Source organism: Boleophthalmus pectinirostris, unplaced genomic scaffold (genome assembly GCF_026225935.1).
Source record: "Boleophthalmus pectinirostris isolate CB_2022bp ecotype Guang Dong unplaced genomic scaffold, ASM2622593v1 HiC_scaffold_7, whole genome shotgun sequence".
NCBI lineage: Eukaryota > Metazoa > Chordata > Actinopteri > Gobiiformes > Gobiidae > Boleophthalmus > Boleophthalmus pectinirostris.
Genome location: NW_026571473.1, coordinates 637,542 through 656,880, shown reverse-complemented (window position 1 = coordinate 656,880; position 19,339 = coordinate 637,542). Strand labels below are relative to the sequence as shown.

General features: G+C 46.2%; 2 protein-coding genes and 1 pseudogene across 3 annotated transcripts; 1 reads left to right on the top strand and 2 right to left on the bottom strand.

Annotated features, from left to right (window-relative positions):
• Positions 1 to 156: 156 nt before the first annotated feature.
• trappc8 (trafficking protein particle complex subunit 8) lies at positions 157 to 16,286 on the top strand. Of its 2 annotated transcripts, none has more exons than XM_020927662.2 (29): positions 157 to 432; positions 1,228 to 1,434; positions 1,692 to 1,781; positions 3,161 to 3,335; positions 3,706 to 3,859; positions 3,966 to 4,023; positions 4,202 to 4,431; positions 4,742 to 4,857; positions 4,970 to 5,120; positions 5,215 to 5,315; positions 5,559 to 5,664; positions 5,811 to 5,942; positions 6,235 to 6,459; positions 7,407 to 7,509; positions 7,672 to 7,866; positions 7,939 to 8,075; positions 9,615 to 9,680; positions 9,776 to 9,866; positions 10,252 to 10,397; positions 10,486 to 10,907; positions 11,012 to 11,192; positions 11,261 to 11,357; positions 12,641 to 12,709; positions 12,814 to 12,863; positions 13,435 to 13,554; positions 13,663 to 13,758; positions 13,948 to 14,090; positions 14,207 to 14,296; positions 15,622 to 16,286. In XM_020927662.2, exons 1-29 carry the CDS (start codon positions 276 to 278, stop codon positions 15,848 to 15,850), a joined length of 4,137 nt encoding a protein of 1,378 aa, XP_020783321.2. In that variant the 5' UTR covers positions 157 to 275; the 3' UTR covers positions 15,851 to 16,286. The 2 variants fall into 2 exon arrangements, with proteins under 2 accessions (XP_020783321.2, XP_055020976.1); XM_055165001.1 differs by having other exon boundaries at positions 7,404 to 7,509.
• On the bottom strand, positions 2,103 to 2,220 carry LOC129412218 (5S ribosomal RNA; annotated as a pseudogene).
• Positions 16,287 to 16,709: 423 nt separating the features above from the next.
• rpl36 (ribosomal protein L36) lies at positions 16,710 to 19,007 on the bottom strand. Its single transcript, XM_020927725.2, has 4 exons — positions 18,898 to 19,007; positions 18,564 to 18,658; positions 17,643 to 17,777; positions 16,710 to 16,823 (listed from the first exon to the last, which is right to left on the bottom strand). The coding sequence occupies exons 2-4, from the start codon at positions 18,654 to 18,656 to the stop codon at positions 16,734 to 16,736; spliced, it is 318 nt and encodes a 105-aa protein (XP_020783384.1). The 5' UTR covers positions 18,657 to 18,658; positions 18,898 to 19,007; the 3' UTR covers positions 16,710 to 16,733.
• Positions 19,008 to 19,339: the final 332 nt, after the last annotated feature.

Genomic DNA, 19,339 nt, shown 5'->3' with positions numbered 1-19,339 from the left:
CCTATTTTCTGTGTCATTGTATTAGATGTATGTATTATCTGCCTCAATTTAAGTTTACATGTATGTTGAGAGAAATGAGAAGCGGCCCTTGAGTGACAGCCTAGCCCCGCCCCCTCAGACTCCGCCCCCACCCATCAGCTGACTGCACACCGGAAGTGTGCTCATGTGTCATGGCGGACTGGAGCAGTTGCCGCTGAGTGTTTGTGTTTTTCCCGTGTTTTACTTGTATTTGTCGTATGCTGTAGCGTCCCCGCGGGAGCCCAGCGCGCTCGGCCATGGCGCAGTGCGTACAGTCAGTGCAGGAGCTGGTCCAGGACTCTTTCACACCGATGGTCGCGGTGCTGTGCAGCGCAGAGGCGGAGCGGGTGAGCCGCAGGAACAGGCTCAGTTTCGCCGAGCTGCTGCGGCCCTTCTGCAGGCTCACGTCCGAAGGTACGACCTATTTAGACAGGCTATAGTGCGACCTTATGGACTACATCTACAACCAGAGCTAAGACATACTACTGTAAACAGCCTATAGGTTTATCCTGAATCTTAACCGTGCATAGGCTAACTGTAATAAGCTTTACAGAGGCTTTATGACACAGTAAGACTCAGCAACTCATGTACTCATGTTTAGTTTTTCTTTATTTTGATCCACGAAGAAATGTCTTTATGAAAATCGGAGGTACTTTATAATTTCTGTTGTGTTTGAGACAAAGGCCTATTACACTGTCTTCTGTAGAGTTTACCTCAGATTACAGGGACAGATCAAATGTGTAGATTTTGTGGTGTGGTTGAGTAAACAGTAGTTTGATTGACCTTTATGCTGCTCCTGTCCTTCTTGCCCTCCTGACCCTCCTCATCCTGTCCCCCTTCTCTCCCTGTTCCTCCTCTTTCTCCTGTTCTCTTCCTATCTTTCTCCTGTCCTTCTCTCCTTCTCGTGCTGCTGTCCTCCTCCTGTCCCTGTCCTCTTGTGTCTGTCCTCCTCCTGTCCCTGTCCTCTTGTGTCTGTCCTCCTCCTGTCCCTGTCCTCTTGTGCCTGTCCTCCTGTCCTTGTCCTCCTCCTGTCCCTGCCCTCTTGTCCCTGCCCTCTTGTCCCTGCCCTCTTGTCCCTGCCCTCTTGTCCCTGTCCTCCTGCCCTTGTCGTCCTCCTGTCCTTGTTCTCCTCCTGTCCCTGTCGTCCTCCTGTCCTTCTCCTCCTCCTGTCCCTGTCCTCCTCATTTCCCTGTTGTCCTCCTGTCCCAGGTCACATCCGGGACCCGAACAACGCTGTGCTGCAAGTGAAAGGACTGCGCATCAGTGTGACCAGCCTGAGCCCCAGCCTCAAAGCTCCCTCCTCCTCCCTGACCCCCGCCCAGCGCTCCACCCTACACCACATCGTCCTGTCCTCGCAGCCTCCAGAGGGCGCTCTCAGCAGCATCACCGCAGGGGACTACCAGCTCAGCTTCACAGGTGCACAGTTCTCTACACACTGGGTGGGGCTGCTTGTCTAGACCGGTGTTTGAGATCAGAGTTGTGTTCCACTAGGCAATATTTTGAGTTATTATTATAGCAGTAGTAATAGATTGTTGTAATAGATTTTGTTTTTGTCACACCAATGATTGCGTGCTCCGGCCCTCCGCCACTTGTCTGGATTAGAATATGACCCCAGGTCTAGGGGATATGATTGTGGTAGGTTTACAGAATACTGATGTGTAGTTTGTGTGTAGGCACTACTCCCTGGTTTGAGGCCTACAGAGAGGCCTTCCTGCAGACCATGCCCTCCTCGGACCATGAGTTCCTCAACCACTACCTGGCCTGTATCCTTTGTGCTCTAGGGCAAAATTATTGCCCACTTCCTGTTTGCTCCTTCTAAGCACTCACAAACACGTAATAATGCATCAGTTTTATATAGCGCTTTTTTAGACACTCAAGAACACAGAGCATTATTCATTCACTCCATACCTGGTGGTGGTAAGCTGCTACTGTAGCCACAGCTGCTTTGGGGCAGACTGACGGAAGTGAGGCTGCCAATCTGCGCAATTCGACCACCACCATCACTCACACACACCACTTTCATACTAGGCAATGTGGGTGAAGTGCCTTGCCTAAGGACACAACGACAGTTGACAACTGGCACCCCACCGTGGCACCTGATTTTCCCAGCGGTCTCCCATCCAAGTACTAACCAGGCCAAGCCTTGTTTAGCTTCTGAGATCTGCTGGGATCAGGCTTTGACAAGCTGGTATGGCCACATGTGATGACTGAATTTCCCAGATCTGTAATGTCATAAGTAAAGGATAAATAAGGAAAGCTCCATAACTCATAGGCTCCTTGCATTAGTAATGGCATGCTTGGGGGCAAGATAGGTTTTATTTTTCTCTCCATGGTTATGCTGACAGGAGTGTTAATGCCATTCCTGATGAGGGAACACCTGACCGGTGTAAAGTAATGTATGCAATCTATGTCTATTGTCCACTGAAGAATTTTTTCAATTAAAAGACATGTCCTGTGGATCTAAAAGTCAACTAAAAAGGTTGTTTGGCAAAAGCTCTCCAAACTAACTTCACTCACAAGATTACACTTTCATGGGAGGTCATGCACCTTTAAGACTTTTAATACCAGAACATACCAACTCTTCAACTAACTTACTCAACTTCGCTCTTGTGCTGTAGGCCCATATAAATTTGTTATAATGTAAATAAAATGATAAGCCAGATAATACATCATCAACTGATTCATTGAGTAAACGACAGAAGGTCTACAGCCCTAATGATATAACCCACAAGAGAATACTTCACTCTGAATACTCCACACTATGGGCCCCATGCTCCTGTGTGTCTTCCTGTGTGTTCTCTTTTGTGTCCTTTTGTGTGTCCTCCTATGTGTCCTCCTGTGTGTCTTCCTGTGCGTCCTCCTGTGCGTCCTCCTGTGCGTCCTCCTGTGCGTCCTCCTGTGTGTCTTCCTGTGTGTTCTCTTTTGTGTCCTTTTGTGCGTCTTCCTGTGTGTCCTCCTGTATGTCTCCCTGTGTGTTCTCTTGTGCATACTCTTGTGTGTTCTCCTGTGTGTTCTCCTGTGTGTTCTCTTTTGTGGCCTTTTGTGCGTCTTCCTGTGTGTCCTCCTGTATGTCCTCCTATGTGTCCTTCTGTGTGTCCTTTTGCATGGCTTCCTGTGTATCCTCCTTGACCTGTGACTGCAGGCCTGCTGGTAGTGTCCTCTTCAGAGGCTGTCCCCTTTGAGCAGTTCCTCAAGCTGTCCCAGGAGCAGCACCAGGTCCAGCATAGTGGAGAGTACAGCGCCCCTAAGTGGTTCATCCCCAACACACTCAAGTACTATGTCCTCCTGCATGACGTTAGCCAGGGTGACGACCACAGGTAGGTTATGAAGCTACATTAGAGAGTTTATAACTATGACTGAATGGAGGCCAGATCTGGTTTAATTATCTGATAATCAGGAAGTGCGCATTAGCATGCTAGTTCACGTTAGCTTTATCATTATTGCAAAACTCTACACCAGTCCCTGAGAGTGAAAAGCATGAGAAATACCTTTGGACAATACCAAAATGTTTAAACTGAAATAATTCTGTTTTTCAGGTTTTTAAAACAAAAAAACAGGTACAGCTTTTAAGGTGCTTTAATTCTCTAGGAATTCGTGTGACTGGGCCCGAGGCAGGTCTGGCAGGAAAAGGTGAAAGTGCCCCTCCCTGCACATGTGTAAGGATGTCAGGAGTGTTCTGTGTTGCAGAGCGGAGACTGTCTATGAGGACATGAAGCAGAGGTATGGGACTCAGGGCTGCTATCTGCTAAAAATCAACTCGCGCACCGAGGGGGCATCAGAGGAGGAGCAGATTCCAGACCCCTGGAGCCAGTACCTGCACAAGAGCTACCTGCACTCTGTGGTGAGACCCACTCACCTTCATCTGCCCTTCATGCAAATGTGTGACCCATCCTCTGCCCATCGTACAACTAAGAACATACTGTCTGTGTCCCTGTGTGACTGTGCAGGACGGGGACTCCACATCAGGCAGTGTGACAGCTGAGGCTCCAGAGCAGGCAGACACAGGTCAAACCCCTGCACACACACACATACTCCCCGTACATGCACACACATACTCCCCCTACACACCCCCACACACACACTCACACACACTCACACTCCACCTACACGCACACACGTACTCCTCTTACATGCATACTCGCTCACTCGCTCACTCGTTCAAATGCTGTGGTTTGTTTTGTAGGGGAAGTATCTCACAACCATAGTCAGGCTCTGGACACAGGAGCCCTCCCACCCCTGAGTGCCTGTGACACTGGCAGGAGAGCATCAGACAGCACGAGTGGGGCCCCCGGGGGCCACGGCACCTGTCTCACACTCAATGACCACGACCGCATCAGACAGTTTATCCAGGAGTTCACCTTTAGAGGCCTGCTGCCACACATTGAGAAGAACATCCGCCAGCTCAACGACCAGGTTGGTCCGTCAGCTGTGTACCTCACACACTTCAGTTGAGACACAAGAGCATGTAAAGCCAGTGATGATGATGGTCAGAGTGTTCTGTTGTAAATGGGAGCATTCAGGTGCAGTACAATGTCACACACATACACAAACTCCACAAATAAATATTAATGGTTTGCAACATATTTGGATATTTATGTGTCTGTAAATTGGATTCAGTGGCTCTGTTCTAGAGAGTCTAAACTTTCTATTGGCCATATCGGAGTCCAATATATTAGTTGGGCCCTACTGTACACATGTGCTAAGAGCCTTCCTGTGCCCACAGCTTGTCTCCAGGAAAGGCCTGAGCCGCTCCCTCTTCACGGCCACTAAGAAGTGGTTTGGTGGAGGCAAAGCCCCAGAGAAGAGTGTGGCTGAGCCCAAGAGCACCAGTGGGCTTCTGTAAGTACTGATCCTACATATGTGATGAACATGCCCACAAGGTGCTCTTTCTCCACATAATTTTGATTCAGCTGAAAACCTGACTATAATGAAGTGCGTTTTCCCAATGGAGGTACCCCCCAGAGGCCCCTGAGCTGCAGATCCGTAAGATGGCCGACCTGTGCTTCCTAGTGCAACACTACGAGCTGGCCTACAGCTGCTACCACACAGCCAAGAAGGACTTCCTGTCAGACCAGGCCATGCTGTATGCTGCAGGGGCGCTGGTGAGCTCAGTCTCTCTTACCTACATCTGTTTCTCTGCCCACCTAACTGTCATCTATGTGTCCCTGTTGACCTGTCCTGTCTCTGTGTGTACAGGAGATGGCGGCGGTGTCGGCCTTCCTCCAGCCTGGTGCTCCCAGACCATACCCAGCACACTACATGGACACAGCCATCCAGACGTACAAAGACACGTGCAGGTGTGTGTGTGGGGTGGCAGGTGTGTGCATGGAGTCAGGCGTGTGTGACAGGTGTTTGTGTGGGGTGTGGGTGTGTGTGTGTATGGTGGCAGGTGTGTGTATAGAGGCAGGTGTATGTGGCTGCAGTTGTGTGTGAGGGAGGGACCTCCAGGGACCTCCAGGGACCTCCAGGGACACACTCCCGCCTCTCTACCCACTCACTTATTGAACACTTGTTCAATAAGAAAAAGTGTGTGTGTGCAGGAACATGGTGTTGGCCGAGCGCTGCACGTTGCTCAGTGTGGAGATCCTGAAGAGCCAGGGCAAATATGCTGAGGCTGCCACACTGCTCATCAAGATGACCAGTGAGGTATGCAGGTTTTCTGTTTTTCACTGGACAATAAAAGATATTTATCATCTTCAAATTATCAGTCCTAGAGTAATGTTTGTAAAAAAGAAAAAGTTTCCAAGACTGGACCTAATAGTTGAGATTGAGCTGCTGGCTGTGTGTTCCAGGACTCTGACCTGCGCAGTGCTCTGCTGCTGGAGCAGGCGGCTCACTGCTTCATCAACATGAGGACCCCCATGGTGCGCAAGTTTGCCTTCCACATGATCTTGGCTGGGCACCGCTTCAGTAAGGCTGGACAGGTGAGCTCACCTCTTGCTCATGGACAGGAGGCACTGCGTGGATCAAATGTTATCACCTAATTTCAGATACTGCACAGAGCAGGACTTTATAATTATGCTCTGAATAATTAATAGCTTTTAAATAAACTGGATGCATTTTGGGAAATACATGTTAGCGGGGGTCTGGAGCAGTACATTTAGATATGCAAGTCTACAAATGGACCACCCCTAGTTATAAAAATGCTGTTATATGAATGTTGCTTTGACTCATTTTAAGCTACTCGCCGTATCCCCTCTGTGTGTGACTGTTCAGAGGAGGCACGCCTTGCGCTGCTACTGCCACGCCATGCAGGTGTATCAGGGCCGTGGCTGGTCTCTGGCAGAGGACCACATTAACTTCACCATCGGGCGCCAGTCCTTCACACTGCAGCGGCCAGACAGAGCTGTGGAGGCCTTCAAGGTCATCCTGGAGAAAGAGAGCCAGCAGACAGCCACACAGCAGGGGGCCTTCCTCCGAGAGTACCTTTATGTCTTCAAGGTGAGCTCCTACAGGATACACCTGGGCCCAGCAGCACTGAATGAACAACTGTTACAGATATGACACATGTGTATACTGTTACAGATATGACATATGTGTATACTGTTACGGATATGACACATGTGTATACTGTTATGGATATGACACATGTGTATACTGTTACGGATATGACACATGTGTATATTGTTACAGATATGACACGTGTATACTGTTACAGTATACACTTAGTGTTGGGAATCTATGGGTGTCTCATGATTCAGTTTGATTACAATTCTGAGGCTCATGATGCAGGATTACCTTTGCACCTTTATGTTTTACTGCATTTTACTGTTCAGATCAAATGAGGACTTGTAAAAAAGTTTACACTACAAGCTAATGAAGTGCTGCATTTTGCTCAAGTTTTCCTGAAACCTCAAACATGAATGAAATAAAACAGGGAGATATTCCTGTGGGTCACTGTGTGACAGTGGACTGCTCTGAGGACAGGACAGTAACAGCACAGTACTGTTCAGTGCTTCACTGCTGTTCTGAGAGAGAAGAGGGAGGAGGCAGGACTCAAGGTGAGAGACACAGGAAAAATAAACAGGCAGGGCAGCAGCTTCAATTTAAATTCTGATTATCATTATTAGAATCCAAGATGCATCTAATAAATGATTATTTTTCCCAGCCTTATTTTTGCTCCCTGTGACCCCAGCCCTTTGGGACAACGAATGAAAATTGGCCTTAGGCTACAATCCGGTGTGTTTAGACTGATGTTGTCATGTTCATTAACATGTTCTGTCCCAGTCAAATACATAAATAAATTACACCTGTATACTCTTATAGATATGACACATGTATTCTGTTACAGATATGACACGTGTTTTGTGTTATGGATTTGACACTTGTATAGTTTTAGCAGAAATGTGTGCTCTCTTGTGTAGCTCAGTGGTGTCTGTGTTCAGCAGAGTGGTGTGGGGGGCACAGAGACCTGCTCTGACCTGCCTCTGCCTTGCATCCAGAGCTCTGCCACCAGAGTGTACTTCGGCCCCGAGCGCCGTCCTGCAGAAGGTAAGGTCCACCTGTGTTCATGATAGCGTCTGTGTTAGTACACTCATGCTTATCTGGGCTTTTACTCTAAATGAGAGTCCTCCTGCTGCTACCCAGCAAACAGGATGCCTTAAACACGTGATTATACCACTATGAGCTGCGCGCGTGTGCATGTGTGTGCAGGAGAGAAACAAGCAGCCACACACGTGTCTCTGGATCAGGAGTATGACCAGGACAACGCTGCCATGTGGTGTCAGCTGGAACTGCAGCTGGTGTCTGCAGCTCACCGTGGGATCGCTCCTGTAGCGTTTCAACCCACACAGTACTGCCTACACAGCCAGACAGACAATCTGCGACGCCCCCTGGCTGTGCTTCAAGGTCAGTACACACACAGCACATATCATTACCTCATAACCATATGACCTCAGCCCTCAGATTACATGTGTGCAGAGCCCATCATCGTGGAGGTGCTCCTGAGGAACCCCCTGAAGGTGGCGTTGTCTCTGTCTGAGCTCACACTGCTCTGGAGGTTCACCGCAGATGGAGCCTCCACAGAGCTGTCCAACGAGGACACTTCTGCAGTTCTGGTATGCACCACCCTGGAGGTCACTAAACTCTCATTATAATGGAAGTGTGATGCAAGAGTGAAAAATTGCAATGTTTAATTAAACACCACTTAGTTTATGTATTTAGAAATTATGCTGCTGAAAACTGAACACATCAGATCAGATGTGAAAAGATATGTTGGTTATCTATGTAAATATATGTCTTAGGAATACATTGATACCACCTCTGGAAATAACATTTTCAGCCACAGATGGCTTAATTTTATAGACACCCTGAAAATCTAAGTGAAATAATGATGTGGTAGCCTAGTCCATTTTGCCAAAATTTTATTTTTGCAACTCAAAATGCTTCTCAGTATGTTGTGTGGTCCCCACGTTCTTGTTTACATGTTTGACGACATTGTGATTCCTAATGAGACGACGGATAGTGTCTCGTGGGGTGTTGTCCCAAATCTGTGTAACGGCATCAGTGAGCTCCTGTAGAGTCTGAGGATCAACCTGGCGGCATCTGATGGACCCAAACATAATGTCCCAGACGTGTTCTGTTAGGTCTAAGTCAGGTGATCATGAGGGCCATTCAGTTGTATCAATTCCTTCATCCTCCAGGTTGTGCCTGCAGACTCTTGCCACATGAAGCTGGGTATTGTTGTGCATCAGGAGGAACCCAAGGCCTACTACACCAGTGACAATGGGTTCAAGGATTTTATTTCAGTATCTCATGGCAGTCAGGCTATCCCTAACCCACTACCAGAGCACTTATGCTGAACCATGTTACGGGCAGCAGAGTGTTCTCCTTGTCTTCTCCAGATAACACACAGGCGCTCAGGGTGAATCTGTTCTCATCTGTGAAAAGCACAGAGCACCAGTGGTGGACTTGTCGATTCTGGTGTCATCTAGCAAATGCCAATGGAGCTCCATGGTGCGGCACGTTGAGCACAGGGCCCCCTACAGGACGTGGCACCCTCAAGCCACCCTCTTGAAGTCTGTTTCTGATTGTTTGGGCAGAGACATTCACACCAGCTCTTCTAAAGTCTTCATCTCCTCCATGTTCTGGAAATTGTACTGGGAGACACATTCAATCTCTTTGCAATGACATGTCCAGATGAAGTTGGACAATTTGTGCAATTTCTGTAGGGTTAAGTAGTCACCTCATACTGCCAATAGTGACGATCACTCTAGCCAAAGCAGCAAAAGTGGCAAACCAGCCAAAAAGACCAAGAAGGAGAAACTTGAGATGACCTCCACATGCAAAACCAGGGGTTGTCTCATTGGTGCCACTCTAGGGCATCTGATGTTCATTTCCATTAAACGAGGTATTATCTTTTTGTTCCTAAAACATTGCTCTGTTCATATTTGTTTAGATATCCAACTGATTTTTTTCACATCTGGTGTGTTTTCAAAGTGTTTAATTTTTTTGAGCAATGTATTTTCTGATGCGTAGAGGTTCTTTGGGTTCACACTGTTGCCTCATTAATATGCATGAGATGTTTATAACCAGAAGGATCAGTATCCTTTTTATCCCAGCCCTCCTCATCTTAACATTGTGCTGATCCCTGATAGACAGAGGAGGTGATGACCAATGAGGTGATCGCAGACTTTCCCCTGGCCCCAGAGGAGACCAAAGTGGTGAGTGAGACGGTGGCGAATGTGTAAACAGTGTTTGTGTGGAGGTGGTCTTGACACTTCCCACACACTGCTGATGTTGTGCTTGTGTGTGTCAGGCTCGTCTGAAGCTGGTTCCTCGGAGGACAGGCCAGCTCAGTGTGACGGGGTTGGGCTACAGCCTGTCTGCTACAGGGGATACTGCAGAAGGTACTGTAGGTGTTTCCACTGTCTGTGAAAAGCCTAGAGCTCTGAGTGCTAAGAAGAGCAGCTAACAAACATGTGCATCGAAATACAATCAATCAATCAACAACTTTATTAATCCCAAAGGGCAATTCAGTTCACACATCAATACATTTGAATAGTCATGTTAGTTTCAACATGCTTTAATTGTTCATTCTGACACTGCAGTAGTAATATCAGAATGCGGTAGCAGTTTCAGATTAAGTACAAGTTGGTCTAGAAGAGGTGGAGGTGACAGAGCTCATGTCTAGTATTGTCCTGTCTGGTTCAGCGTCCTGTTCTAATAGGAGTGGGGCTTAAGTTCAGTGTTATTGACGTGCTCCTAACTCTGCCAGTGGTGTTGTCTATGCAGCGGACATGCTGGTGGTACGGGGCAGGCAGGAGCTGAAGATCCAGGGCCCACGTCTGAATCAGACCAAAGAGGACAAGATGTCTGTGCGGCACGGACGAGACCAGAGGCTCCACCCCATCATCACGGCGCCCATGCCTTTACTGGAGGTGAGTGTGGTGTTCCCCTGTGCTCCTGTACTCCTGTAGGAGGCTTTATGAGGCTCATGAAGCTCACTGTACATGTTCTGTCCTTCAGGTGTTCTTCCTGCAGTTTCCATCAGCACTGCTTTGTGGAGAGATCCGGAAGGCCTACATTGAGTTCTGTAATATGAGCTCTGTGGGACTGTGTGGCCTCAGGGTGGTGTCCACTCATCCCACCTTCTTCACCTTTGGCTCTGCCACTAGCAGCCCACTGACCCCTCTGACCCCTGGCTCTGCTGAGAACTGCTCTGCCTACAAGACTGTGACGGGGGTACCCCAGCACTCACATGTGCTGGTGTCAGCTCAGGACTTCCTCCAGCCCTCCTCTGTCATCTCCATCCCCATTGAGGGAGGCGTGCTCAGGCCAGGGGAGTCCATGCAGCTGCCCCTGTGGTTGCGGGGCCCAGATAAAGAGGGAGTGCATGAAATCAACTTCCTATTCTACTATGAAAGCACAGAGAAGGGAGGCAAGATCAGGTAAGACCAGTACACTGTAGCAGTGTTTTTCTGTGTGCATTGTTACATCATTGTATAGTTCTAGTTTAAGAGCTCATCTCAGCTGTTGACACTGTTGTCCTCAGCCACAGGGTGCTGCGCCACACTGTCTTCATCTGCTCCAGTCGCTCCCTCAGTGTGACTGCCTCTGCCTGCCATACCCCCGGCCCCGCCCTGTCCACCCCTCACCAGCCTGACCCTCATCAGTCTAACCCGGTCCAGCCCAGTGGAACTCTTGTATTTGTGGATGTAGAAAACGTCAACCTGGTAAGCTCTGGTGTGTGCGTAAGTGTGCGGCTCACTTTGTGCTGTGTCTGACATTGTGTGTGTTGCAGAGTGAAGCTGGGGTCAGGGAGTTCCACATCGTCCAGGTGTCGAGTTGTGGTCAGCGCTGGTGCCTGCAGACTTGCATTAACCCCTCCCACAACAAAGGTCTGCTCCGTCCATACTGTCCATATGTATAATAGTCATTTCAGAATGTCAAACACATACATTATATAGACTCATGACACATAAAGTGAAAACTATTCAAGAATAGTTTATTTCTTGAATTTTTATGATTATGACTTACAAATAATGAAAACCAAAATTCAGTATTGTCATGGTGTCACACTTTAATCAGCTAATTAAGTAAAAACACCTGCAAAGGTTTCCTGAGACTTTAAATGGTCTGTCAGTCTGGGTCCGTGGGCTACGCAATCATGGGGAAGGCTGCTGACTGGACAGAAGACAGTCACTGACACCCTCTAGTTGGAGAAAGCCACAAGAGGTCACTGAGATATCCAAACATCCAAACATGTTCATAAAAACTTGAATAGAAGAAAAATCTGTGGTAGGAAATGGTGCACCAGCCAAAGGCATGACTGCAGCCTTGAGGGGATTGTCAAGCAAAATCCACTCAAGAATTTTTGGGAATTTCATAAGGAGTGGACTGAGGCTGGAGTCAGTGCAGCAAGAGCCCATGGGACATGAGACCATGTCAGAAGAGTCTGGGCTTTGGAGAAAACTGCTGCTGAACTGTTGCTCAGTGGTCCAAAGTCTCTTTTCAGCTGAACATACATTTTGCAAATCTTTTGGAAATAAAGGTCCCAGAGTCTGGAGGAAGAGTGGAGAGGCACAGAATCCACATTGCTTGAAGTCCAGTGTGAAGTTTCCACAGTCAGTGATGATTTGGGCTGCCATGTCATCTGCTGGTGTTGGTCCACTGTGTTTTCTGAAGTCCACAGTCAGCGTTGCCATTTACCAGGGCATTTTAGAACATTTCATTCTTCTCCAGACAAGCTTTATGGAGATCATGATTTCATTTTCCAGCAGGACGTGGTACCCGCCCACACAGCCAAAGGTACCAAAAGATGGTTCATTGGCCTTGGTGTTACTCTGCTCGACTGGCCTGCAAACTGAGAGACACCAGACCCAGCAATGAAGATGACCTGAAAGCCACAATCAAATGGGCTTCCATTCCACCTGATCTTCTCCATGGCACAGTGCACTGAGGCAGTGATTCATGCCAAAGGAGGCCCAGCAAAGTATTGAGTGCATGGAAATAAACATACATTTTCAGAAGCCTGACATTTCTGTTTAAAATGTTTTTTTTTTTAAATTTATTTTATGTAATCTTCATTTTTTCTTAGACACATAATTTTAGTTTGGACTAGTATGCTGCTGTCTATATGTGCTGTGTGACCCTGACCTTTGACTTGTGCTCCTGGTGACAGAGTGGCGCCTCAGCAGCAGAGAGAGAGCCAAGCTGTGCTTCAGAGCGGTGCAGTGCAGAGCTCCTTCTGGTACGACGTCACATACACACACACTCACAACACAACAGTCTGCGCTCATACAGTTCACACTCACACAGTTCACACTCTTTTCTCTTTGTGTCTCTGAATCCCAGATGCAGCTGACAAATTCACCTTTGTGGATATGAACCTTGCCAACGAAAGGGTAAAATGTTTTTTCTTTTTTTTTCTTTCACTCCAAAAAGAAACAAACCCAGTTATGCTCTTTTCCTATGCAATGAATATTTTCTAATACCAATGTGTAGGACAGGGGTGTCCAAGTGCACCTAGAGCCACATCTTAAAACATATTTGAAGCAAGTGGGCGATGGTCAATACAGTGGATCATTCATATTGGTGCTTTTATTATTATTTTATGTTTGACAGAGCCACCAAACCAAGGCTTGGGAAATTAATTTTACATGTGTCTCACAAAGCAATGTGATGTTATTGAGGTTATAGTGGTAGAAGTACTTAAATGTGCTGTTAAAATGACTGCCTATGATCAAACGGGCCATTTCAGTAGAATAAATTGGGTTGAGGGCTGCCTTTGGCTCCTAGGTCACAGTATGGAACACTCCTGGTGTAGGAGATTATTGTAGTGTGTACATTAAACATGTTACACATTACAACATTCATAGCCAAGGCTAATTTGCAATGTCCATCCAGAAAGAGTTGTTTTTTACACAAATTGTGATCCCAGAATGAGAATAAAATTGTCTGTGGTGTTGTGTGCAGGTGGTCAGCTCAGCCACTCCCTGTGGAGACTTCTTTTTTCGCTGCTGTGACACCAAGAGCCAGAGCCCCACAGAGCTCTCTCCTACTGAGCTAGACCTGCACATCATCGTCATCTGGAAGGTAAGGACCAGAGGGGGCCGAGAGGGGGTCGAGGAGAGAGAGGGCAGACCACATAAAAAAAGCAGGACTGTGCTGACCCTGGTGTCTTCTTCTGGTGTCTGCCCACAGGCCTTTGTGGTGGAGGACAATAAGCAGCTGATCCTGGAGGGACAGCTCCATGTGGCTCTGCAGGACATTGGTCAGAAGACCCCTGAACTGCACAATGTATGCACTACTACACACGCGCGCCACTCGCGCGCCACACGCGTGCCACACACACATGCTGGCTTGTATGGTTTTTGAGGAACATATCATTGTCTTACATTCATTTCCTGGAGACTGATTTTAACATTAACTATAGTTGTTTATTGCCTAACCTTAACCTTAACCTCTTTTTCTCTGCCTGTGTTTCAGCTGGACACTGCAGACATGATGCTGCTCAGGTTCCGCTCGGAGCCAGCCCTTCCTCCTGCGGTCCCCAAACTTGACTTCAGTGAGCTGGTCCGGACTAACCTTAGCTACCCTGAGAGTCACAGCCATGCCTTTGGCTCCAGCAGGTCAGTGCCTCTCAAATATTGCAGATAGTAAAGCACACTGTGATGGCAATGTGGCACAAGTTATTAAAGCCTAGCAAGACAGGACCCATATTATACATTTCCACCTTTGTCCTCAGCATGTGCGTGGTGTGTGTGAGCCTGACCCTCACCAACATGTCTGTGAGTGCTGCCCAGGTCAGCGTGGAGCTGCAGCACCGAAACTCTGGGTGAGAAATCCTCTTTCTGTTTGAGACTATAGTGAGACTAAGGTGGGACTGGGGTGACATTAGTGACCCTAAAGGGTGAAGTATAGTTCTGCATCGACTCAATGAGCACTGCCGCCATCGCCTTGTCTCTGTCATTTTTGATTTATGGATCTGCGTCAAGGTCTATGCACCGTGAAATAATTCACTGCTAAAACGCCAGCAGGCTAGAATATATGTCCATTTATATATACAGTCTACGTGTGACCTGCAGATGTATAATCTCTGAAAAGTTTAACATGAACCATCTCTAATGTGATAAAAGCACAGAACAGACTCATTAGAACAATATTCCTCTGTCACAGAAAGAACACTCATATTCAACTGAGTCATGTCCTTTTTAAGTCTGACAGAAGCTGAACTGCATCAGGGCACAAGGACTAAGCTGTTTTTATAGTGCTTAGTTTATGCAAGTTAGCCATGCGGTTTTAAGTTTCGTTTCTATAAAACGTAAACACATGTGAGCAAAGCTGCTTTAAACACATTATTTCTCAGTGTAAATTGAAAGAAAGGAAAGCCGAGTACAGGAAATATATGTAGTGCGGTGGTAGGGAGGACCAATCACAGCCCTTATCGTCTGCGTCGCTTCCCCTGCTGTCTGCATCGTTTTGATGCGTAGTTAGAAAATTTAGGAGATGCGCATCAGTCGACGCAGTAGCGTAGGGGGTATGCTTCGACACAGACGATTTGACGCTGGAGCGTAAATTGGCCTTAAGGTGGCACTACGGGTGAGACTAGGGGTGGAGAGGGGCTGGGGTGAGACCTGGGAAGTGATCTCTTCATGCTGGGTCTGAGCAGTTAGTTTACTAAATAAATACCTCAAAGTGAGTGGGAAATGTGGCAAAAATGAGTTCACTGTTTTCCTAGAATGAGCAGATTCAACTTGCGACCCAGAGGCCAAATCAGGCCCTTCTATAATTTTAACCAGCCCACAGCCCACCTTCTAAATATATATATATTTTTTCTTCTTTACTGGTCTTTTAAATCCTGATACCTGATAGTCCTAGTTTAATTCTGGGTTAGTCCTGGTTCAGACCCAATGGTACTAGTCTAGTCCTAGTTTAATACTGGTTCAATACTGAATTGATATTCTGTATCTTGGTATTTATTGCTGTCAAAATTGTGGTGGTGTGTTGTGTGTGTCCGGACCAGAGGCCATAGCCCTCAGAAAAAAAAAGTGGAATAGCCGTCCTAGAGCTTTGTAGTGAAAATAAATCTGAAAAGTATGGATTCACCATAGAGCCAGACTGACTGCTCCATAAGTGTGTTCCTTTTGTGACATGTGGCAGTGAGGCAGCCGACCCGTGCACTCTGTTCTCTTGGGTGGGGAAAAGCCAGTATCGAGTAATGCTGGGGCCAGAGGAAGTGCGCTGTCTGCCCCTGCACGCCTGCTTCTACAGCGCTGGAGTGTACGACCTGAGCAGTTGCAGAGTCCTGGTGAGACCTGCGCAGTCAGATGCCCTTCCAGAGAGCATCCACAGCCACGGCCCCGCACTCATCGTCATCAACAATGCCTGAACTGCACCGCACTAGACTGACCCTTACTCCACAGTCAGACTAAGGCATATGCAGCTGGTTGATACAACAACTGGGGATGCCTTGTGGCCATCAGCTTTTTTCCTGGTTTTCACCAAAGCCCTGTTAGGACCTCTTCACATCATTAATGCACTTAACAGTTCAAATGTGGAGTAACCTCGGCAGGAGCCAGGTGTAGCATGAAGCAGGAATTAGATCTCTGTTTAGGTGGTGCAGTGATGCATCTGCAGCACTAACTGAACTCTTGATGTTATTTGACTGCAGAAGTGTGGATTTTCAACTACATAATTCATGTCTCAAACACTTCTTTTGGATTGTTTTGCATATTGCACCATTGTTTGCTTGTAATATATATTCTGGGATCAAAATTAACTATTGTTAATATTAATCATATTAAACATGTCTGTGAATCTTCTGATCCTGTGCTTCATCATTAACAGTAGTCTGAGCACACAAGGGCCAACCTCACACACAGCTTAAAAGTTCGGGTTACAGTTTAGGTTTAAACCAATTGGATCTCAAAAGTGGTGACTCAAATGACTTCTTCACTGGTTTAAGAGGATTACTAAACAAATATCCAATGTTTTTTCAAATAAATTCAATAGAATTTAGTACAAAAAAGTTCATTTGAACATGTTTTATCTTGTATGAGGATACAAATTTAAAATCCTAGCTCCTTTAAAGCCAAAATGACCTGGCTAGGTAGTAAATGGCCTGTGGATCCCTTGTTTTCCTGCCCCCATTTCAACTTCCAAAAATGAGATGCACTGAAGTCTACACTTGGTGCATAATTAAAAGGGCATTTAAAAAAACTCAAATACCCAAAGGAAGACTAGCAGAATTCTTTTCAGAACTTTATTCAAACTTAATCTTTCTTGGCAGCAGCTTTTCTCATGGCGGCCAGGACATTGGTCAGCTCCTCTCTCTTTCTCTTGGCACGAATGTGAGTTCCGATCTGAAAGCACAGGGAGAAAAGAGATTAACATCTTCATGTCAGGCAAAATAAGACCCTATGACTAAACCCAGTCTCTACACACAGTATGTGTGAGAGAAGAGTCCAAGGAGCAAAGCATGACTCAAGACATTTGTGTCGATAGGAAACAAAAGTCCAAGCTCTGCCAAAACTACCTCAAGGAAAAAAGAACAAGATGGTGAGCTTGAAAACTTCTGCTGCAGACTGGGTAAGAACTTTCTGCAGAATATTTGATTTCTCTTGTAAAAAGAACGAGCCACGAGTGTGTTCAGCTGTTATATCTGCCACAAGTGACACTTTCATCAATGAAAAGTTTAGAATAGAATATGTTTTGGTCAACAGTAAAAAAGTGTGGTGTTCTAAAACTTTTGACTGGTAGTATATGTCAACACTGAAAACTCCATCCAAAATGCAGAGAATTAGCCACAAGGCAGGCATTTCTCCTCAAGATTAAACACTGATTTAACAAAATAAAGGAGTCATCCATTTCTATTAGTCTAGTCATAACTATTGTGCAGTTATGGAGAAAAAAAAAAAAAGGAACATTTGCAAATGTTATGGAATTACCATATTTGCTCCCCTGACTAACCAAGAACTAAAATTATAAACTTCATTTTTTTAAGTTTATAAATTTTTTTGTACCTAAAAACTAGACAAGAATTTTACAGTCCTGCTTTAGAAATGTAAAACTTTTCAGGAACGATAAAATTTTGTCCCATTGATACTCATTTGATAAAAGGGAAATGGTATTTATCTATTGTGATACTAGATTTGCCATTTGGACCCCCTTAATGTACTGACCCTCTTCTTGATGAACTTGAGCGCCCTCTTGTCCTTCGACACCTTGAGCAACTCCATGGCCCTCCTCTCGTAGGGAGCGAAACCACACACCTCACGGATCATGTCCCGCACAAACTTGCTGTGTTTGGTCAAACGCTGCAACATAAACAACACCAACTTCAGCAATCTCACCACGTTCTACAAGTTAGAAAAGTGTGCCGCTTAAACAATCTAAATTCAAATGACTGAACCTATAGGCATTACCACCAGCACAAATCAACTCCAGCTCTACTGGAGGGTCTAAACATTATTTTGAATGCGAAAAAAAGTGTTGAATAGAACAGTGCTCAGGACTGGGTCATCACACTGCACTTTGTTGTATTCGAATGCCAGTGTGATAAATGCATTTACCAGTAGTGACAAGGGTGAATGATCTGGGGGAAAATATTCAGCACCAATATCAGATGTATACCAATATTGAAACATTTAATCAGATATCAACTTCTAACTATAGGTTCAGCCAACATCCTGGTAGAGCATAAAATTTGATGTAATATTTGCTGGCCCTGAAAGTCTTAATGACTGAATTGTATTTACAAAGTTATGTAGATGTTATTTATTTCATGTAACTACAGAACACATTTGGATCAGCTTTGTCCCATTTTATTTTTGTTTCAACTAAATAAATGTGGTTCTCAGTCCACACTGGTATCGACTGATTGATGGTAGATACTTAAAACTGTAGTACTTTGTTTTAAAAGGGTTTGAATATTACACAAATAGTGTGAAGGCCAGTCCATCAGTCTTGTTTACTACTGGGACTTCCAGACGCTCTAGCACCAAAACACTACCAGGGTGGACACACTCTATGGATTTAGTACAGGTCAAAATTATGTTTCCGATGCGCGCTGTGCTCACGGCTGCACCCGGAGCACAGCTTACCCCGCGCCGGCGGCTGTGCTTCGGAGCGGACTCGTTCTTGGTGACCGGGTGGCCCTTGTTCAGGCCCACGGCCATGGGGTAGCGGATAGCCATATCTGCAGGAGAGGGATGTTAGAATGGCCCGGCTGTAGAGACGTCAGTGTGGGCTACAGGAGCGAACAGAGCCGGCCTATGATTCTAAGTGTTTATCTCTGCTTTATTGTCACCAATGTTGGTCAGAAACTCTGCACAGAGGCAACATGTATCTGTATCCCGCGTTACACAAAGCGAAAGTAAAAGATGGCGCAGATAAAAGAAGGATTCCAGATGAACTGTGTAAAGGGCTAATTCTTACCTGCTGTCTGCAATGGCGGTCAAACCGGAAAGACGGCAGCGAGGGCCAAGAGGCCGGAAGAGGCCGTTTAACAGCGCGGGCTGCAGCGCCCTCCTCTGGACATGTTCTCATTACACCCAGTGTTTGTGTGGAAAATTAGATCAGATTTTATGACAGGGATCTTTTATTTTATAGCCGTTACTCCAGGGCTTTGTCTATTGAGTGAGGCTTTTAAAAAAAATGTTATTATTACAACCATACAAAACATTTGCAACAATTAACAATTTACACTAGGGGCACAGGAGGCATTTTAAAAAGTACATGTTAGTACCATGGATCTATAATAAGAATACCTCAATCATCAGTACATACAATTATGCAACATGAGAAAAGATAAATAAAATAGGGTTTCCTCCACTGGTCTGGGACTCCCTGAATAAGGAGCTCAGAGGAGGAACTGAGA